Source organism: Eublepharis macularius, chromosome 12 (assembly GCF_028583425.1).
Source record: "Eublepharis macularius isolate TG4126 chromosome 12, MPM_Emac_v1.0, whole genome shotgun sequence".
NCBI classification, from domain to species: Eukaryota; Metazoa; Chordata; class Lepidosauria; order Squamata; family Eublepharidae; genus Eublepharis; species Eublepharis macularius.
In genome coordinates this window covers 56277293-56298680 of record NC_072801.1, presented here as the reverse complement: position 1 = coordinate 56298680, position 21388 = coordinate 56277293, and the positions used below count along the sequence as shown (strand labels likewise).

Genomic DNA, 21388 nt, shown 5'->3' with positions numbered 1-21388 from the left:
AGGACCCCTCCTATACAAACCCTCCCTGTATTCCAAGTGTTGGTCAAACTATCAACCAGGGACAACTCATTTCACTTAGGGCAAGTTACTCTGGTGGGTGATGTGTTTCAACTACTCTCATTTCTGAATAGAACTATTGGAATGTATTGGGAACAATCAAATTTCTCAAATTAATCCCATTCACACTTAGAACCTCCTCTATGATAGGGAATCTATTCTGAAGATGTTCCATCAAAATTCTTAAATTTTGAGCAGAATCACTGGAGAAGAAGAGGCAGTGCCCTCCCTTCATTTTTTCTTCCATACCTACGATCTTTTATATATTTTTACTGTTCTTCCTTTCTGAAAATTCCACTTCATATTCTGAATCCTGGAGTTGCTCTTTCTTGCAATGTGTATTGAAAGTACGATTGAGTCACAGTGGTATCTTAAGCAGATTTGTTTGTTTGTTTGTTCATTTACTTTATTTATACAATGTGAATAATAGACACAGGAACAAAATGTTGGTATTCCATCTGAAACTAATATTATTTACCCATTCAACTTCCTTTTAAGCTCATGTATGGCTCTTCTCCAGTGTCATTGTATGACACCAAAGTTCCCACCTTCTACCAAATGGGCCCGAGTGAAAGCCAACAGCACATGGGGATTCTCCAATTACTTCTCCATTTCAAATGGACGTGGATTGGATTCCTTGCTGCAGTAGGTGTGAATTTAGAATGGTTTGTGCAGTTCATGTTTCCAGTATTTTCCCAGCATGGCATCTGTTTTGCCTTCATAGAATCCTTGATCAGTGTAGGATCTGATAACAACAAGGGAGACCTTGATAAATGGGAACAGTATGAAAAAATCATGAAGAGCACAACCAATGCATTGGTCTTCCATGGAGACAGTCGTTCCTTGATAATCTTGAGATTTTTGCTAACTCTCCCCAAAAATAAAGAGACTGTACCCAATCCAAAATGGAAAGTTTGGATTCTGTCAGCCCAGATGGACTTAAAAACACATATAAATGAACAGAGTTGGGATATAGAACTCTTCCATGGTGCCTTAACTGTTGCAATTCACCCTAAGGATGTCCAAGGATTCTCAGAATTCCTTAAGAGCAGAAACCCTTCCAGCACTGAGGAAGATGGTTTTATCAGGGATTTCTGGGCACAGGCATTTTGCTGTAAATACCCAAATACATTTATGCTCAAGAAGGATGAACCAAACAGAAACTGCACTGGAGAGGAGAGACTGGAGAACCTCCCAGGACATCTTCTGGAAATGAGCATGACTGGACATAGCTATAGCATCTTCAATGCTGTCTATGCTGTGGCTCATGCTCTGCATGCCATGTATTTGTTCATATCCAAGCAAAAAACAGTGATGGATAATAAAACAAGGGAGCTTTGGAAAGTGCAGTCATGGCAGGTAATGAATTTTAAGTTTTAATCAGGGAGGGAGGATTCAGTTATAACTTGCAATGGCGTGGTGCCAGCTGGAGTGTAATTGTTCCTGTCCTGCTGTTGGTTATATTTGGCTCAATCTGATAATGTTAGATGAGGTCAAAGACATCCTGACCAAGGTTATTTCCAGAAGTCCCTCAATGTTAGCTTGACTGTTAGCAGGAGCGAGCAGGAGCATGAACATCACTCCCATCCTACAGTCACTCTATTGGCTACCTATCAGTTACCATGCTCAATTCAAGGTGTTGGTTATTACATACAAGGTTCTTCATGGCCTTGGCCCAGCATACCTACGAGATTGTCTCACTCCTTATGTCCCTCCATGGCAGCTTTGCTCATCTGAACAGGGTCTTTTGCAGGTGCTGGGCTGGCCTATACGTGGGCAAAATCAACAGCAGCCCACACAAGGGCTTTCTCTGTGGTGGCCCCCACCCTATGGAACGGTCTGCCTGAGGAGGTCAGGAGAGCCCCCACTCTCCTGGCTTTCTGCAAATGATGCAAAACCAAATTATTCAAAAAGGCTTTTTATTCATATTGGAGGGAAGTATTATAGGGAGGAGTCTCAAATGCTTTGCTAATGAGTTAGGGACTATAGACTTCACCACTACGTTGCCTTGCAAATTATCTGTTGCTCAAATATGTACTCTTATACTACCTGTACTTCATGTTTATCTAATGTTAGTCCTTGAACTGATTATGTCTGTTTCAGCAATTCTTCAGCTCTGTATTGGATCCTTACTAATACTACGTCTTTATAAAATCCTATGACTTTTTTTGGAAATGTCCTTAACATTGTATAGAAATGTTCTTGATGCTGTATGGAAATGTTCTTCATACTGACTGTACTAATCTCATGCTATGTAATCTGCCTTGAGTCTCAGTGAGAAAGGCGGACTATAAGTAAGTAAGTAAGTAAGTAAGTAGGTAAGTAGGTAAGTAGGTAAGTAGGTAAGTAAGTAAGTAAGTAAGTAAGTAAGTAAGTAAGTAAGTAAGTAAGTAAGTAAGTAATGTTATTTGCAATGGAAACTAGTCAGTGACAGGCATAACTCATTTGAAAAGAAAGCTGGGAGCCTTAGAAGTGGTTGCCAGCTTCAGGATGATGGTGGGACTTGCAGTACCGCAATGAAGGCAGTTGGGCCATCTTGGAACAGATTAGCAGCACCACATACCTCTTCTATTTCTAATGGCAATCAAGGTTTATTCAGGAGAAGCCAGGGAAGTCCAGACATCACAGACAGGGCAGGTGGAAAGTATCCCTTCTGTGACAAAACAAAGGGATCGAACAGCTTCACTGACCTATCAGAGCCTGTGTAGTGTAGTGGTAAGAATGTCAGACTTGGGTCAAGGAATTCCAGCTTCAAATTCTCACTCTGCCACAGCAGGTTGCTGGCTGGCTTTGGGCCACTCATACCCTCTCAGCCAGAACCACCTCGTAAGCTGCCTTGTGTCTCCACTGGGGACAAAGGAGCACAGGCAGGGAGGATGGAACATATTTACAAAACAATGGGGATTTAATGACCTATCACAGCCAGCGAGGTGTAGTGTTTAGAGTGTCTGACTGGGATCCAAGAGACTCCAGTTTGAATCCCCCTTGGCCAGGGAAGCTTGCTGGGTGAACTTGAACCAGTCACACCCTCTCAGGCTAACCTACCTCATAGAATTGCTGTTGTAAGGATGAAATGGAGGACAGGAGAAAAAAGTAAGCCGTTGGGGTGAAAGGTAGAGCATGACATTTGTTATAAAGCTGATCATGCCTACTGCTCACTCGCAAAAGAGGACTGCTGTTGTTACCTCAAGCATTGCTGTAACTCTTTTAGCAGGAGGCAGAAGTGCTCATTTACTACAGGAAAATATAGCAACCACACTGAGCTGCATCAGTAGCAGAGCTCCTAGTGTAAAGTAACAGTGAAGGTTCTACATACATTAATTGCATATTGAAATCATAGAACATCAAACACAATACAAATGAAAGTGGAGCACCAACAGTCTAACAAGATACAAACGAATATTTAAAAATGAGCACAAAATATTCACTTTATCCCTCTTTGATAGTTCAAAAAAATCTAGAACTAAACTGAAAATTGACATTTGGACTTGTGCAAATTAATTATTCTATGACAGTACCCTGAATTCCTTCCCAAAATCATTCCAGTCACTATATAGTAAAATTAATTAATGCCATAGAAGTCATTTTAAATGTAGAGATCAATGCCTATGCACTGCCACCACCACCTCATATCATCAGCTGTACAGACAACAACAGACTAATTAAAAAGGTTTTTTTAAAACTGACACAAAAGGAAAGTTCATTCACAGCAGGGAGGGGCCAGTTCAATAGCAACAGATAGACAAACTGACACTATACAAAGTATCAAGCTCCCTTTCAATCTGCAAGTACCCTTCACTCTTTCTATTCAAATTAGGCTACAGTGATTTATTTCAATGATGTGTCTATAGCAGCCCAAAGATTAACCTCCCTGTTGACCCGTAGTAGCAACTTATTTCTCCTTTCCTTTTCAATCTAGCTCCACCACTTTCTGAGGCATGTTTCATTTAACAACAGTGCCGGGGACCAGGTTTCCTTCGATGAGAATGGAGTGCTGGAAGCAGGAATGGATATTATAAACTGGGTTACTTTTCCAAACAAATCTTTTGTCCGAGTGAAAGTTGGAAAGGTGGATGGCAGGGCTCATGCAGACCAAGTAGTTAATATCAACGAGAATATTATTATATGGCACAGCATGTTTAATCAGGTAGGACTGGGATACAAACATTTTGGAAAATATCCACTTTTGAATATATTTGAGAAGCTTCTCTCCTGAATATCTGAGATATCTCCTGAAACTTGCTGCATGGGGTCACATAGACGTCCTTCTGCCACTGTGATATAAATGAGCTGAGAAGGTCTTCAGAAGTATAAGCTTAAAAAACAGCTTTGGGTTTATATTATCAGACTCTACCTTGTATTTTGTCTGTAACAGCACAAACACTGTTCATGTGCACAGTACATTTTTCAAAGAAGTTACAATTGCTAAAAGTACTACTGTCTATTGCATGCAATATTTAATCCTACATGTTTAAGACAAATCTTGCTTTGTTTAAGACAAAGTATAAGCCTCGAGACACTGGAGTTCATATGTCAATTTGTAATGGTTCATCTGTTAGTTTGGAGGCAGACAACTAGCTTCTGACATCATGTATTTTTGACTATGGATGAAGACATGAAACTAGGTTTGCAGCTCTGAACTGGGAAATTCTTGGAGATTTGGGCATAGAGGATGGGGAGGGTGGAGTATGTGGAAGGGAGAGACCTCAGTCGGTTGTAGAGTCATAGAGACCACCCTTCAAACCAGCCATTTTCTCTGGGAGAACTGATATCTATAGCCTGGAGATCAGTTGGAATTCCAGGAGATCTCTAGGCTCTCCCTGGAGGTTGGAAGCCCTACATGATACCTTCTAGTAGATTATGGCATGGAAATAGAGTTGCTAGAGCTGCCAACTGAGCAGGGTCAATGAGAACCATATCTGAACTGCTAGTGATGCCCTGTGTGGGTGAATGCCATGGCTCTATTCTCCATGCTAGGCAAAGATTATGCTGTTGTCTGGACCAGAATACAAAATGCAAAATTTGTGTGCTATAGCTTGATATGTATTAATGACTGTGCCTCCTTTTGTACTAAAGCCAGTTCTCATACAGAATTGCAATAGACCACATGACCAGTAGCCAAATTTCATTTTCAGATATGGTTGACTGTATTAAATGTCCAGATGATCATTATCCAAACAAGGACCAGAATTTTTGCATTTCCAAGGTCATAACCTTTTTGTCCTATGAAGAACCCCTGGGGATCGTTTTAGCCATCACAGCACTTTCATTGTCTTGGATTACAGCACAGGTGCTAGGAACATTTATAATGCACAACAAAACTCCAATTGTGAAAACCAACAATCAGATCATCACCTATATCCTTCTCATCTCCCTTCTGCTCAGTTTCCTTTCTGCAGTGCTATTCATTGGATGGCCAGGGAAGGTGATGTGCCTCCTCCGCCAAATAACTTTTGACATCTTCTTCTCGATGGCTATATCTTCAGTGTTGGCAAAAACCATTACTGTGGTTCTGGCCTTTGTAGCTACCAAGCCAGGATCCAGGATGAGGAAGTGGATTGGGAAATGTCTAGCCCACTCCATTGTCATTTCCTGCTCCTTTATTCAAGTGGTTATCTGCTTAGTGTGGCTAGCAACTTCTCCCCCATCCCCACATGTTAACATGCAGTCAGCGCCTGAAGAAATCATATTGGGATGTAAGAAGGGGTCACCTGCCATGTTCTACTATGTCTTTGGCTATATGGGCTTCCTGTCTATTGCTAGCTTAATAGTGGTTTTCCTTGCAAGAAAGCTACCTGACAGTTTCAGTGAAGCTAAATTCATCACTTTCAGCATGTTGGTATTCTGCAGTGTTTGGTTATTCTTTATTCCAGCCTACTTGAGTATCAAGGGAAAATACATAGCTGCTGTGGAGATCTTCGCTAACGTAGCTTCCAGTGCTGGACTTCTGGGTTGCATCTTTTCCCTCAAATGTTACATTATTGTTTTGAAGCCTGTACTAAATAGTCAGAAGGAAATGATAAGGACAAAGCATTAAAGAAAATTATTCTCTTCAAACCTCTTGCACCTACAAAGCTTTTGCATGTATTCAACTCTTGTATTATATGGGATTTGTTATCATTTTCATGTTAAGTTTGAGAGGTATGTTCCTATCTCTTGTATGTTTTATGTTTTTATATGGTTTGTTTAATTAAAAATGATATATATTTGTATTTTAAATACTTTTCAGTGTTGGGAATGATTTATTGGTTTAATGGTTGTTGTGGATTTTCCGGGCTGTATAGCTGTGGTCTTGGCACGGCTATAGCCAAGACCACGGCTATACAGCCCAGAAAATCCACAACAACCATCGTTCTCCAGCCGTGAAAGCTTTCGACAATATATCGAACACCTCTATGGGGAGGAAACAGCCAATACCACGGCTATACAGCCCGGAAAATCCACAACAACCATCGTTCTCTGGCCGTGAAAGCCTTCGACAATATATTGGTTTAATGTTTTCATGTTTTCATGTTTGCTGTATTGGTAGAAAGATGGCACAGATATATTTTAAATAAATAATCTGACTACAAATTACACACCATAAAAACCAAAAGTGTGGATTTTGGCAGCTAAGAGAGAATTAAAAACATGTCAATAGATGAGGTTGGAAAGTGCAAATACTCCATTATTGGTGATTTATTCCAATGAACTTCAAGGATTTCAATAATTTCCTAGTCATAACATAAAGCCTCTGAAAACTCAGGGGGTGCTTAAACTCCCTTTATTTTGTATAGGAAGGGGTGTGGGGGGTTTTTTTGGACCATCCCTGTCTGTGCTTTCTGTTCAACAGGGACACAAAGCAGCCTACATGGTTCTTCTGTCCTTAATTCTATCCTCACAGTGACCCTATGAGGTAAGCCTGGCTGAGAGTGCATGTCTTGGCCACAGATAGACAGCCAACCTTCCATGACAGAGTGGACACTTGAACTCAGATTTCCTTGATCTTGCACTGACTTTCAAAACCCTGCCCCATACAGGCTCAGACAGGTCAGAGAAGTAGTTACGTCCCTTTTTGTTTTTTCACAGGGGGGTGGGGAGGTTTTCCAGCATCCCCTTCTGTGCAGCTTACATGTTCCTGGCTTTTCCATTGCAAAAAAACAGAGGAATGCTGTGGAGCTAGTCTGTGCCAGGATGGTCTGATCATTTTGGAAACTGCAAGTCCCACCATAATCCTAATGTGAATGTTCAGTCTTGAAGTTCCTAGCTTTATTTTCTGATCTTATGCCTGCCATAGACAACCGTACCTTAAAATGCAGAGGAGGTGGGGGTTTCTGGGCACTGCATGGGCCAGGATTTTCTGATTCATTTCATGCTTGACATAATAACTATCATGATCATCCTGAAGCCAGTGGCCAACTTCAGAGCACCATTTTTTTTGTCAGAAGATATTTTTCCAATGCCTGTTCTCTCAGCACTAACCCTATAAACAGCTGAGCTTGGGCAAGCCTAGGTCGAAAGGGAGGCTCTACCTATTTAGCGCTGAGACAACATCTTCTTTTAATAGGGGAAGCCCCAAGCTCAACAGAGGTTATCTTCAGCTTAGTTTGCCCAGCCAAGGATGAGAAAGAAACTTTATCAGGGCACAATATATGCCTCTTCCATTTTTTCCTCACAGCATTCCTATGAGGCAGCTTTGGATGAAAGTGAGTGGGTCAAGGTCACCTAGTAATTTTCATGAACAGTAGGGGTTTCAGTCTGGTTTTTCCTGACTCTAGTCCAACACTCTGTCCACTATGCTGCCCTCCCCTATTATTTTTGGTGATGGACTATACAGCTCTCTCCCTGCTGCTCCTATGCATCTGAACAGCAATGGCTGCAGGAAAACAAGACAAGGGAAGGGAGAAAAGGCGCATAGAAGGGGAAAGGAAAACATTTCTGACTAAGATAGAGCTGAGGAACCTCAGGGGCTCGAATGCTGCACTAGTATTGATGATGAGCATTTTGCCTTGGTGAAATTGGTACTTCAAGAGTGCAAACTTCAATGGTATCTTAAACTATAGGACCAAAGACACTTACTTCCACTCTCACTCTCTGGACTAAGTTCTTTAACATTTTTAGGCACAAAGAAGTGATATTGAGCATGAGCAACGCCTCAGAGACTTGAATCTCCTGTAATTAACAGTACGACTGTAATGAATTCCTTTGCTTCATAAAACCTCTGTGGAAAATCATAGCTATTACTATTTTTTTAAAGAAACTTAATTGCAGAGGTGGATAGTATAAATATTATCTTGTTTGTTTCAAAGCTAGGAAAAAGAAGAAATCTGTTAGGCTGATTTCATATTCCTGACAAACTGCACAGGCTCATCTAGTCAGGAAATTCTAATCAGGGAGATTAACAATTATCTTATTGCAATGCTGGTGGCTAACTCTGAACAGCAGAAAGTGTAGCACTGCCAAAGTTTTCTTAGTACTATAGATGCATATTGGAGGATCTATTTTCAGAGACAAGGATTACAGTTAGGATGGTGATGTTAGTGGCAGTGATGTTACTACTTTTGGGCCGTGTGGTAGGCAAGGTCCGTATTCTTCAGTGTGCGGCTGTGGATAGCTACCCTATTCTTCATAAATATATTTATCCCGGAGATCTCATCATCGGTGCCATTGTTTCTCAGACCTTCTTTATCACCAGTCCAAAAGACTTCAAGTGCAAACATCCTGAGATAGAAGAGGTTGTGTAAGAAATCTGCGTGCTTTTTTAGGGTGGGCAGAAGGCTCAATATATAATATGAATCTAGAATGTGCTCTCTAGCTGGCTAACCTTATGGGCTGTCTTGTCCTTATATAATATTGATGCAGATTCTGGATCTAATGGAAACTTCCTCAGGTCATTTACCTAGAAGGTCAGATGCAATCCTAGATCCTTATCAATTTGACCCCAGTTTAATAATGTAATTATACTTTGACCACAGTGAGGCATCAGTTGAAATTAAGCTCATTATTGGATTTATCTTTCAGAACCAGTATAACAGCATTTCATCTAATGGAAAATTGTGCAAATGATCATATGCAAATTGACAAATTGTCAACTGTGATATATTGATCAATGACACCCATGGATATGGTGGAATAGTAAAGATTTCTTGAGGCTATTTTATCTTGGCACATTTTATCTAAAGATTGAAAGCTATGTTTCTGAATACTTGCCCTTAAACTTTGTTTTAGTGAGGAGCTCTGTTCTCATTGTTTGATTTTTGTGAGTTACCCCATTTTCTAATTGCTTCTCAGACACAACTGGTGTGTGCAACTATTTGTTTGCTTGCTTTTATTTATTAAAATTTTTTACCCTGCCTTTCATCTTAACTCAAGCTGTCTTAAATATAATTGAAACATTTTTCCTTTTTTTTATGTAACTGCTGCTTATTTTGTTTATATTATTTTATGCACTGTTTATTACTCTTTTGTTGTTTATTATCCTTATTTATGTTAATTTGTGCATGGTTTATTATTCTTATTGTTACTGTAATTACTTTTCACTTTCTATTTTTCTTTTTAAATAAAAGAAACATCAGTTAAAACTAAAATAAAATAACAAATCCCAAATATCTCTCTCCCTGCCTCTAAAAGATGCCTTCTAGTCAAAGCCCATAAAAAGCCTTAAAAAACAAATAGGCCTTGCAGATCCTGCTAAAGATCTCATACAAGAGGGAACCCTTCACCTCTCCAGGGAGCCCATCCCTCAGAGTAAGACCCACAATATAAAAGGCCTGGGCTCTGATCGATATCACTTCTAAGTGTGGTAACAGCCGACATGTGGCAGCCTGAACACTCTAGCTGGCACCTAGAAACCTATAAAATGACCTGGTCAATCAGATATGTAGGTCTTTAAAGCAGCTCAAACTGAACTAGGAAAAAAAATGGCAGCCAGTGTAGTTGTTTAAAAATGGGGGAAACTGACCAGCCCCTGTTAATGGCATCCTGGACCAGCAGGAGTTTCTGGGTTGTGTTCTGGGGAAGCCCAATGTAGAGTGTGTTAAAGGAATCTAACCACGAGGTTACAGAATCATGGATTAATGTGGCCATATTAAGACAGAAGAGTTGGGAAAGCAGATGCAGCTGACAGAAGATGCTCTTAACTACTGGTCCAACTTGCTTGTTTGCAATTTTGTGAATGCTACAATATGTTTTGGAATATCACTACAAATTCTTGACTCTTCAGCATCTTCCCATTGTGTGGGTCATCTGGCAGTCCACTAGTTTAATTATCACTGTTGTTCAAGAAGATTACCTGAATATTTTTGAGGAATTCTACATCTATGAGTAAACCCACACTGCGGTAAAATGTGATGGTGGGGATGGAAAGAGAGATGCAACTGAAAGAGAATAACCCTGTTATTTCTCTGATCTGAGAAGATGGTAATTATGTCAGTACAAATACATGAACCATAGTGAGATATTAAACATGTAAACATGTCTTGACTAATAATTACCCCTAAAATACTGTATAGAAATTTTACTATAAACAATAATGGTTAATAAAGACCCGGCAGCAATAATTTTACAAATTCCAGGATTTGTTTCTGATGCTGAAACATGTAAATTGTTTGTATAGAATGATGCCTCAGAACTACCAGCACATCTTGGCTTTGGAATTTGCTATCAAGGAGATCAATGAAAATTCCCAGATTTTGCCCAATGTCAGCCTGGGGTTCCATATCTATGACAGTTACCTAAATCCAAAGTTGGCCTATCGCGCTGCTCTGCAACTTATTTCTCCAAAGAACCGATTTGTCCCCAACTACAAGTGCAATATCCAAGACAACCTTAAAGCAGTTCTTGAGGGTATTCATTCAGATAGTTCACAACATATCCCTGATCTTTTGAACATCTACAAGTTTCCACAGGTAGGCTAGCTGTGTAAAATGTATGTAAGTTTGCATATGAAACATTTATACTGTTTATACCCAGATATTACTTTGTGTTGTATGCTTTTCACATAATCATGATCATACTTTACCTGCTTTGTGTAACAAGAAAATATGGTTCCAGCAAACCAATCTATATTTTTAGTGATTATTTCATACCAGAGTAAAATATATTTTCTGGCTATCAATTTATGTCTTAGCATACAATAGGCTCCTTAGTTCAATTTTTAACATGTGCCTGAAGTTCATCAAGCCATTTAATTAGTGTACTGTTCATACGACAATGGTTTTTTAGGTTCATCCTGTAACTTGGCTGAATAACACGGTTCTATTACACATCAGTACACCCTTTTCCTGGGACCACATAGTAAAACTTGCAAGGAAAATAGAGTATCTTCCTGGCAAACATAGTTCATTACTTCAGATGCTTAAAAAGTAGCAGTGAGCTTTTTTTGTTTTAAAATTACCCCTCCATTTCTTTCACAAAAATAAAATATACACTCAGTCAAAAAAAAAAATAGTATAGCATCCAGGTTTGTGAAATAAGGTCACACATGAAGAATAAATTAAAAAAAATGGAGAAGGAAGAAGTCTACTGAGGAACAGTGTGGACTGGATTCATATTTCAGCTCATGCCCTCTGTGTGTTTCAGTGGCATGAAGCTAATCCCCCAGCTTGTGCATCATAAAGCGAGCAGCAAGAAGCTGCCAGTGGAGCTGGGAGTTGGTGGCATTGCCTACCCCCATCCCTGAGGAGAGCCACCCCAAATTAAGGGGACTTTCTCTAACCTCTTTACATAGGTCCCCCATAAACTGTGGCAGTGGCTCAGAATTCAAAGGGAAGAGTCACAGAGCCTGAACACTGTGATTTGGACTGTCCATTCACCACCTTTAAAACCTTTAAGACCTTTAAAAAAAGTTTTCATAGCAATGTTAAAAAATAAAATTTTGAGTCCACAAAGCAAGTGTATCCCCTCACCCAGGGTTTTCATTGGTTGGGACACCATTGTTTTACCATCCCCCACTCTACGGGATATACTGGCTGGGATTGAGCAATATGTGCTGCCAGCTAGAGCTGTCCTTTTACTGAACTGTATATCTGATACATGTGTTAATGTGAATTATATTATTGACGTTATTCATTCCTAGCCCGTTTGTGGGGAGACCAGACTATAAGACTGATCAATCAATCTATCAATTAAGATAACATGAATGGGATTCTCCCCCCCCCCCGCCCCCGCAAATATGTTGTGCATTCTGACATTTTTTGTCTGTCCGATTATGTCCGTATAAAGTTCTTTAGAAAATATCATAAAATACATCAAAATGAATTCACACACATAAACGTTATTTATTCTGAAAATCTATTTTTAGCTCTTGTACGGTCCTGCCCCAGTGATGATGGATAACAATCAAGTCCTATCCTTCTATAACATGGTCCCCAATGAAACCCATCAGTACCTGGGAATTCTCCAATTACTTCTCCATTTCAAATGGACATGGATTGGATTTTTTGCTGTGGTTGGTGGAAATTTAGAATGGTTCATGCAGAAGATGCTTCCAGTCTTCTCCCATCATGGCATCTGTTTTGCCTTCATGTATGCACTTTCTAATTTAGGAACTTATGATTACAGGAAAGATGATGTGAAATGGTTTGCAGAACTGTATGAAAAAATCATGGCAAGTACAGCCAATGTAGTTCTTTTCAAAGGACACATTCGTTGCATGATGGTTTTCACTGGTTTGATAAGACTGGTGCAAATTAAACACATGATGCAAATAACAAACAGTAAAGTGTGGATTCTGTCAGCTCAGATGGAGCTGAAAATATATAGTAAGAAAAAAGACTGGAATGTACAAATCTTTCATGGTGCTCTATCAGTTGCAGTTCATTCCAGAGAACTTCATGGATTCCAACAATTCCTTAAGGTCAGAAAGCCATCCAATGCTGAGGAAGATGGTTTCATCAGTGACTTCTGGGCGAACATATTTGGATGTGTGTTCCCAAATTCTGCTCTGGGCAATGTAAATCAGGATAATTGCAGTGGAGACGAGACTCTGGAGGACCTCCCTGTGTTTGAAATGAGCATGACTGGCCACAGCTACAGCATCTACAATGCGATCTATACTGTCGCTTATGCTTTGCATGCCATGCAGTCATCAAAAGTTAGAGGAAAACTGAGAAGAGAGAGACGGAAACTGGAAAATCCTCAAGCCTGGCAGGTAGTGGACCCCTTCTCTGCTATGGAGGACAAATCAAGGAGGTCAATCTTTCCTCCTTTTCCCAGTCCCCCTCCTTGTTCAGCTACCTTGAGCTTTTTCTTTCTTTCTTTCTTTCTTTCTTTCTTTCTTTCTTTCTTTCTTTCTTTCTTTCTTTCTTTCTTTCTTTCTTTCTTTCTTTCTTTCTTTCTTTCTTTCTTTTCTTTCTTTCTGTATGCGTGTGTGTGTGTGTGTATGTATGTATGTATGTATGTATGTATGTATGTATGTATGTATGTCATTAATAGTCCGCCTTTCTCACTGAGAGCCAAACTACATGAGACAAATTACATGTGTATGATACATGAAAGTACTTACATGTTTCCCCGTTGCTTTCCTGTTCACTCACACACCGTGGCCACAGTGCACTTGATGTGCACTTGATCCTTTGCTTGGACTGGCACGTTTCTTCCCCATTCCTCCCAGATGAGAGATGGTATCCCATGATGTACCTTCTCTTCATGCATACTCAAATCTTCCTCAGCAGCTTTTCTGAGAGGGAAACTTGTTTACACAATTGGATATATCGGGGGGGAAACCTGCTGGGTTTCCTGGGGGGAGGGCTACAAATGGGGGTCCCACACCTTTGCGGAGATCTTGCAACTCAGCCCACCAGGAAGGGGGGGGCATTTATGCAAAGGGGACTGGGCAATCCCCACTTTGGGAGCCACAGTAGTGTTTCTTGTCAGCCAGAATCAACTCTTTCCTGCCTGTTTGTCCTGAGCCACCTCTGATCTCCATTATCAGCTATGGGGAAAACTATGGGAGCTATCCAGGGGGATGGGGGTAAATCTACGAAATTTTCAGGGTACCTACTGCTAATTGTCCTCTAAACACTCCCAAAGTTTCAGGGAGATTGGACCTTGGGGAGCCATTTAATGGTCCCTCAAAGAAAGTGCCCCCAACCACCCCATTTTTTCCTATTAAGGAGAAAAACTGACAGCAACTAAAGAAACCCATAGATCATGCTTTTCCTGGGGACTTTCAGGATGAGTCCTTTGTCTCATGTAGTTTGGCTCTCAGTGAGAAAGGAAGAAGGGCGCCAATGGTTCTGCTCTGGAGCTGTGCCCATTGATGCTCTCCGACATCTGGTTCCCCCGCTCTCGGGGTGACTTCGGCATAGTCCCAGCTCAGAGCACTTCGCTGGGAAGTATCCCCTTCCGTTCGCTCGGCCGTCCGGTTCCAGAACAGCCATGGGCGGCCCTCAGCTTGCTCCGGTATAGATCCCAGGCTACGCCGGCTATCCAACTGTATTCGGGTAAACATCGCGCTGATCCTCCGCTCCCTCGTCTCTCTGGGCCGGGCGCTCCACTGCGTCGGGGTCGGCACGCTGAACAATGGAACGGCTGATGCGCTGGGCCTCGTTCTCTCTGTACTGGGAGCGAGGGTAAAAATGGTTGTAACCGTGGATCCTTGTCTCCTTGGCACAACTTGAGAAGATTCCGAGCCTCGAGGACCGGGAGAGACATACGGGTCGAACAAAGGGTCCCGGGGTGGGACAGCTTTGGAGTCCGTTTGATCCGGTTGAGGCATTGGAAAGATGATTGGTAACAAAATGTCAGAACTGTGGCTAGATAAAATCCTTACTCCAGTCTGCCTTCTGCAATTAGACAAAAGTCCATTGTTTCCAAAAAGCATTTAATGAAGAAAAAGATTATTATAGTCCACTGGCCTGAATGCAATATCCAGGTTGGTACATATGCATTGTTACCAATGCCAGGCAAAGCAAGAGATACATATTAAATATCATAGCTGACCCATCCTCCCCCCACAGTTCTCAAAATATTCCCTTTGAAGCTGCAAAAGCGAAAGCTTCCCCAAGGCCGGTTCTTGGTGGAACGTCGGTAGCCAAAACAATGCTGGTCTGTGAGATAGCTGCCTGGGAACCTCTGCACCTGGGGAAGAAAGCACTGAACACTGAAAGGATTAAATATGGAGTCGGTTAAGCATAGGTATACAAAAGAGCATTCTGATCCTGACAGATGAGTGTCCTGGTAGACCAAAGTGTTCTCCTACTGGTTTCTGGATATTGCCATTTTTGATGTTAGATTTGTTTCCATTTTTTCTTTTGCACAGAGGTTGGCTGGTTTGTTCTATGTAGAACCTCAAGGTGTCATTGAGATTTCCTTCTGTGGGAACTTTTTTCCTATGCTGCTAGAATTTCATGAACATACATAAACAATGAAAAATATTGACTTTTCCTATATAGAAGTGCTAGTGGCACAAGAAGTGAGAAACTCAGCAAAGGAAAGCTGCTGTAACTTCTAGAGAAAAGTACAGGAGGGGGAAATGTGACGAGAACCAAGGCTCTCGCTATAAAATTATTATAAAAAATTATTATAAAAAGGAGCTGGATTATAAAATGTTGAGCTCCTTGTTTGATTTCCCCCCCTTTACAGACTTCTATTTCATTTTCCAATGTAGCTCCATCACTTTCTGAGACATATCTCATTTAACAACAGTGCTGGAGACCAGATTTCCTTTAACCAGAATGGGGAATTAATCGCTGGCTTCGATGTTATCAACTGGGTGACATTCCCAAACCAATCTTTTGTTCAATTCAAAGTTGGAAATATTAATCCTCAATTTCCTTCAAACCAAGCACTCAGCATTGTTGAAGAATTTGTGATGTGGCACAGCCAATTTAACCAGGTATGAGCTGGATGCAGGTGTCTGAGTTGTATCAGAATGAGAGTGTTTGTATTTAGGGGAGGATCTCTCCTTCCAGATTGTGTATGAATAACTTCTGAAACATGAACAAGGGCAACAGAAAACTCTGTAAATGAGGAAAAGGGCCTGCTGAAACCATTGTTTCAAATATGTCTAATTAAACAGACTAACAGGTAGGTAAAACAAATGGACTTTTCCCTTTCAAAACATTATTTTCTACTTTCACAACATTCAATGTATAGAACATATGTTTAAGCCTTAAGTGGGCATCTTTTCTTCAGATCATTATCATACATGTAAAATAATGTGTCACAATGTTCTGTGGAAAATATCAACACCTCACTGTATGCTGTTTTCTTAATCCCCACATGGTCAGAATTTTAAGGATTCTAAGCCATTATTTCTGAGATTAACACTCTTTTCCTGTGGATTAGGTACAGCCTCTTTCTGTATGCAGTGAAACCTGTAATCCAGGTTATAGGAAGAAACTGAAAGAAGGAGAGCCTTTCTGCTGTTATGATTGCATCCCATGTCCAGAAGGGACGATCTCTGATCATGCAGGTAAGAGATATAGACTAGAGTACAGAGTTATCAAAAGGATTGGCTGCTATCATCCAAAGGAATATTCATACAGGATAAACAGAGAGGGTCCATGATTAGATGACCAGTTACAAGGAACACAAAACTGGTGGCAAACATTGTAGGCTCATGTCATGCCTCAGGTAGGGTTAGCCACCTGACACTGCCACCACTCTGGGATTTAGGGTCCCTTGGGAAGGCCCAGAGTACCCTCCCAACCCTTCTGACCTCTGTAGCTCGGCCAATAAACAGGCATAAGGGCCCAGCAGAGTAACAACAAACAAAAGGATTTATTTACAAGGAGGTCAATTAATATTAAACAAACAGGCAAGCAAGGTACATTAGCAACAATAAATGGGTGAAAACAAAGTAAACAAAAGGCCCTAGCACAACTGAACTCACTGTCACTCTGTTTGCCAGGCCTGTCTTCTCACCCTACCTGGATGAGGGCCTCTCTCCCTAGCAGAAACCTTCTCTGGCCTGCTCCCTGGGGGAAAGAACACAGGCTTTCCCCCCTCCCAGACTTATATAGCACTAGCTCCCTGTGTTCTGATTGGCCAAAAAGGGTGCCAAAATGGCCCAGGGGCTCCTGGGAATCGTAGGCAGGCCTACTCCCACTGCTAACAGGCCTCTGAGGCCTTGCTAGGCCTTCCTGGCACAGCCAGATCATGACAGTTCGTATCATGTACAACACTCACTCCCCATGAAACCTGGTACCACTTCCCTCACGTCATAACATTATTACAAGAAGTAATGTAGTCACACCCAGGTGCACAACATTGTCCTCTCCAGGAATTAACAGGAAATAGTACCGTGTGCTGATGACAGGAAATGCAGTTAGTCGTAAACTGGTTTATGACTAGAAACATAAAATTTCTGGAAATGTTGATATTATGGGGGAAACAGTTTTTTGAGAGTGTAAAAACAGAAATTGGGGGTGGGAGGGATGCAATAAGTCAGATACAGACAACTGTTTTGCTTTGCTTTATTCTCTTAATTCCAGCCCATGCCCCATACATCTTTTGTCATATAGGTCATCTTGGTAATGAAAGGGGACCTCATCCTCCCTTTTTCACCAGTGGAAAATCTGGTCAGATCTATCTCAATGTATACAAACTGATCTGGTAGACCATGTTCTTGTACAACAGCATAAACTGCAAACTCCACAGCAGTTTAATACAGGGTTAATATTTGTCAAACAGGGAGGCTAGCTTTTGCCGGCCAGCCAACAACTCCTGGCAAAAACATGATGATTTTATCTATTCCCTAAGCTAGAGTTCCTTCCTACTGCATGTGACTTTGCAGCACAATTAACATGTGAGGAGAAGTATCAAAAATTGGGCAAAGATTGAAATTAATCTAGCCTAAGGGGGTGCAAAGACTGTAAAGTTATGGAGAGATAACATCCGTCTTGTCTTTGCAAGATAACTAGTGGGCAAACAGCTTGTGCCAACCATAACAGTATGAAGAGTATTGCCCCCTCCCCAGTCAAAATGAAAGGCAGACACAAAGCTTGGGATTAAAATTCGGCCACTTTATTAATTACAACATAACTTGTCACTACGGCAAAGGATCTAGCTAACTAGAGGTACAGGTCAAGCACTGGGGTCACCTCGGACCTCTGCCTTGACCTGTCTGGGCAAGCCCCCACTGCTCCAAGGGTGAGCCATCCACTGAGTGGCTGTACCCAGCGGCCGGGAAAATGGTTCCCCCTCCAAGTCTGCAGCACCTCGCCGTACAAGTAAGGAGGGCCTTGTACAGGAGAGCCAGACAGGAGTCTGCCCTCGCCACTAGCTACTGTACAGCCCACCAGCTGCTCTGGACAAACCTCAATTCCTCACCAATGAGGATGTGCCAAGGGGGTCACCGGCCCGCTCATTTTGCCATCCTAACCTGCCAGTGGCTGAACTATGTACAGCTCCACCAACCAATTACACAAAACACATCCCACAGTGCAAGGTAGGCAAAAAAACTCTTCTCCCTCTTCATGCCAATTGAGAAAAGAGAAAAAAATTCCTACCTGGCCCTGACAAACAGTGACCAGATAAGCCTGCACTGTAATAGGGAGGGTGAGCGGGCCGACCAACCAGCATCCTCTGCAACAGGGAGAGAGGCGGAGCAGGTTTATATGCCCTTAGCTCCACCCTCCCCAAGCACCCGTATGCCGGGAAGAAGGGATACTGCCTTCCTTCTTCCACAGTAGCAAAAGTGGCCCCCGCCCTAGCTGCTGCGCTTTCGGGAGGGAAGGGGCCAACTTTCTGTGAAGTGGTTGGTGCAAAGGAAAAAAAATCAGACTGGAGCCTTTCTGTACAACAAACATACACTGCCACCTGCTACTCACCTACTTCAGGGTTTGTTAACACCAGTTCCCTTGTTTGTGTGTGCTGGAAACTGGGTGATTGTGTTCTCTGTGATTCTGGTGCCGTTGAGTGCAAAAACAGCTGGCCCAGAGCCTCTAATTGGCTCCCCCTTCCTTCACCATTGCAAAGAATGGCCATGAAAACCATGAGCATGAAAGAAAACTAACGAATCTTGAGTCTAACCCAATAGTGCCCTATGAGAACACCACCTGATCATGATAAACATTTCATTCAACACCTACAGATTTAAAATGGAGTGGTAATTTTCAAAATGCACACCTTAGTAGGCAGAACATTCAAACCTCTTATGGTAAACAGCAAATGTTTACAATCCAATTTAGAATCCATTTGAGTCTGACAGAAATCAACCTCTTTTAATCTTCTAGATATCCTCTGTTTGAAATGAAATTGCTATTTGAACGATGCTCACTTGCCGTTAGTTACTAGCTGAGTGAGATGGAAAAATTCTAGCATATTTCTTTCATTTATGAATTGAGTTATTTTTTTGTTAAAGCAAGTTCACAAAGAACTGAACACTATGACCAATTTGCTTGTATGAAATGGCTTTTCTTTTCTTTTGTAGACTTGGCTGACTGTTCTCAGTGCTTGATGAGTCATTTTCCAAACAAGAACCAGAATTATTGCATTCCCAAGATCATAACCTTCTTGTCTTACGAAGAACCTTTAGGCACTGGCTTTCTTTTTGCTATTCTTTCCCTTTCTTTGATCACAGCTTTGGTGATGGGAATATTCATGAAACACCACAACACCCCCATAGTGAAAGCCAACAACCGTACCCTTACATACATTCTTCTCATCTCCCTTCTATTCTGCTTCCTTTGTGCCCTGCTATTCATGGGCAAACCTAAGCAGGCCATGTGTCTCCTTCGCCAAACTGTCTTTGGCATCATTTTCTCAATTGCTGTTTCTTCTTTACTAGCAAAAACTATCACAGTGGTTCTGGCTTTCATGGCTACCAAGCCTGGAAGCAGGATGAGGAAATGGGTGGGGAAAACCCTGTCCATTTCCATTGTTCTTTCCTGCTCCCTTACTCAAGCATGCATTTGTATTATTTGGCTAGTAAGCTGCCCTCCATTCCCAGACATTGACATGTATTCAATGACAGAAGTTGTATTAGAATGTAATGATGCCTCTCCTGCTATGTTTTACTGTGTCTTGGGCTACTTGGGCTTCTTGGCTATCGCTAGCTTCACGGTGGCTTTCTTTGCTCGAAAGTTACCCGATAGTTTCAATGAAGCCAAGTTTATTACTTTCAGTATGTTGGTGTTTTGTATGGTTTGGTTATCCTTTGTTCCGGCCTACCTGAGTATCAAGGGAAAATACATGGTGGCTGTGGAGATCTTTTCTGTCTTAACATCCAGTGCTGGGCTGCTGGGCTGTATCTTTTTACCCAAATGCTACATTATTGTCCTGAGATCTGAGCTGAATAACAGAGGACAGCTAATATGGAAAAATCAGTGAAGAAGTTGTATCCACCTTAATACATGAGTTATATAGTTGTTTCCTCACAAAATTATTCCACAAAAGTATAAACATTGCCACCACCACTATCCTTAAGTAACTTTAATTCTCAAAGCATAAACTTATTTCATTTCACTAATACTAACTAGAGAGGTTAAAGATCTAGTGAGTTAGCTGTGTTAGTCTGTAGTTGCAAAATAGTAGAGTCCAGTAGCACCTTTAAGACTAACCAACTTTATTGTAGCATAAGCTTTCAAGAACCTTTGGGGATTAGACAATAGTCTAATATACTTTAAGTGACTATCTGGATTACATAAAGTGCTATATGCTGTAAACCTTATAAAATGTAGAAAAATTGACTTTTTCTTTTGATTTACAACTTATATCTCACAAATGATGATGGACAGAGGCATTAATGGTATTAGTGATCTGTAGGAGAATTTATGTCATGGGCTGGGCCCACCCAAGCTGGTAGCCCAGGTACTAACACGAAGCCAAGGAGTGTCCAAGAGTCACAAACCAAGTCCAGTCCACAGTCAGAGCACAAGGTAAACACCAGGGGTGTGTCCAGGATCCAAAAGCCAAGCCAAGTCCAATCCGTAGGTCAAAGCACAAGGGTATCCAGGTAAAAGCAAGACGCAAGGTACCAAGAAGTGGTTGCAGATAACTGACATGTTGCTTCCACACCTGGCAGTTGCTCCTGACTGACTTTTATAGCCAGGCGTGGTTTTCAGCCAGCTGCTGGGGCTCCATCTTGATGCTACTCATTGTCGCTCTCCAGCAGCTGGCATCCACTCAGGAGACGAGCACTGCGCCGTCTCTCCTGCAGTTCCAGTCTCCGGCGTTGTCTGCGGTGTTCTTTGGGCGTGGGCAAACCTGGGGGGGGTGGAGGCCCCTGGCTGTGCTGCACCTGTAGCCTGGGATGTCCCTGGCTGAGCTTCCCCTGTGGTATTGGGGCCGCAGGGTGCTGGTGTCTCAGCTGCTGGCTGTAAGCTCTGATCGGCCAGAAGCTGCTGCTCCTGATTGCCAGCTTCTACTGAGTCAGGGCTAGGACTGGTTATACAGAACTCCTCTT

At 41.7% G+C, this 21388-nt stretch overlaps 1 protein-coding gene across 1 annotated transcript; it reads left to right on the top strand.

Moving 5' to 3' along the window:
- Window positions 1-10655: 10655 nt before the first annotated feature.
- LOC129339482 (vomeronasal type-2 receptor 26-like) lies at window positions 10656-20313 on the top strand. The gene is made up of 5 exons (XM_054994062.1): window positions 10656-10943; window positions 12338-13186; window positions 15647-15874; window positions 16327-16453; window positions 19415-20313. The coding sequence occupies exons 1-5, from the start codon at window positions 10656-10658 to the stop codon at window positions 20311-20313; spliced, it is 2391 nt and encodes a 796-aa protein (XP_054850037.1).
- Window positions 20314-21388: the final 1075 nt, after the last annotated feature.

What these genes read in the sequence shown, in the direction of transcription:
- LOC129339482 (XM_054994062.1), top strand. Translation starts at nt 10,656, where the DNA reads ATGCCTCAGAACTACCAGCACATCTTGGCTTTGGAATTTGCTATCAAG. An exon ending in ACATCTACAAGTTTCCACAG is followed by an intron (nt 10,944 to 12,337) that starts GTAGGCTAGCTG and finishes ATCTATTTTTAG; the next exon opens with CTCTTGTACGGTCCTGCCCC. An exon ending in AAAATCCTCAAGCCTGGCAG is followed by an intron (nt 13,187 to 15,646) that starts GTAGTGGACCCC and finishes TTTCCAATGTAG; the next exon opens with CTCCATCACTTTCTGAGACA.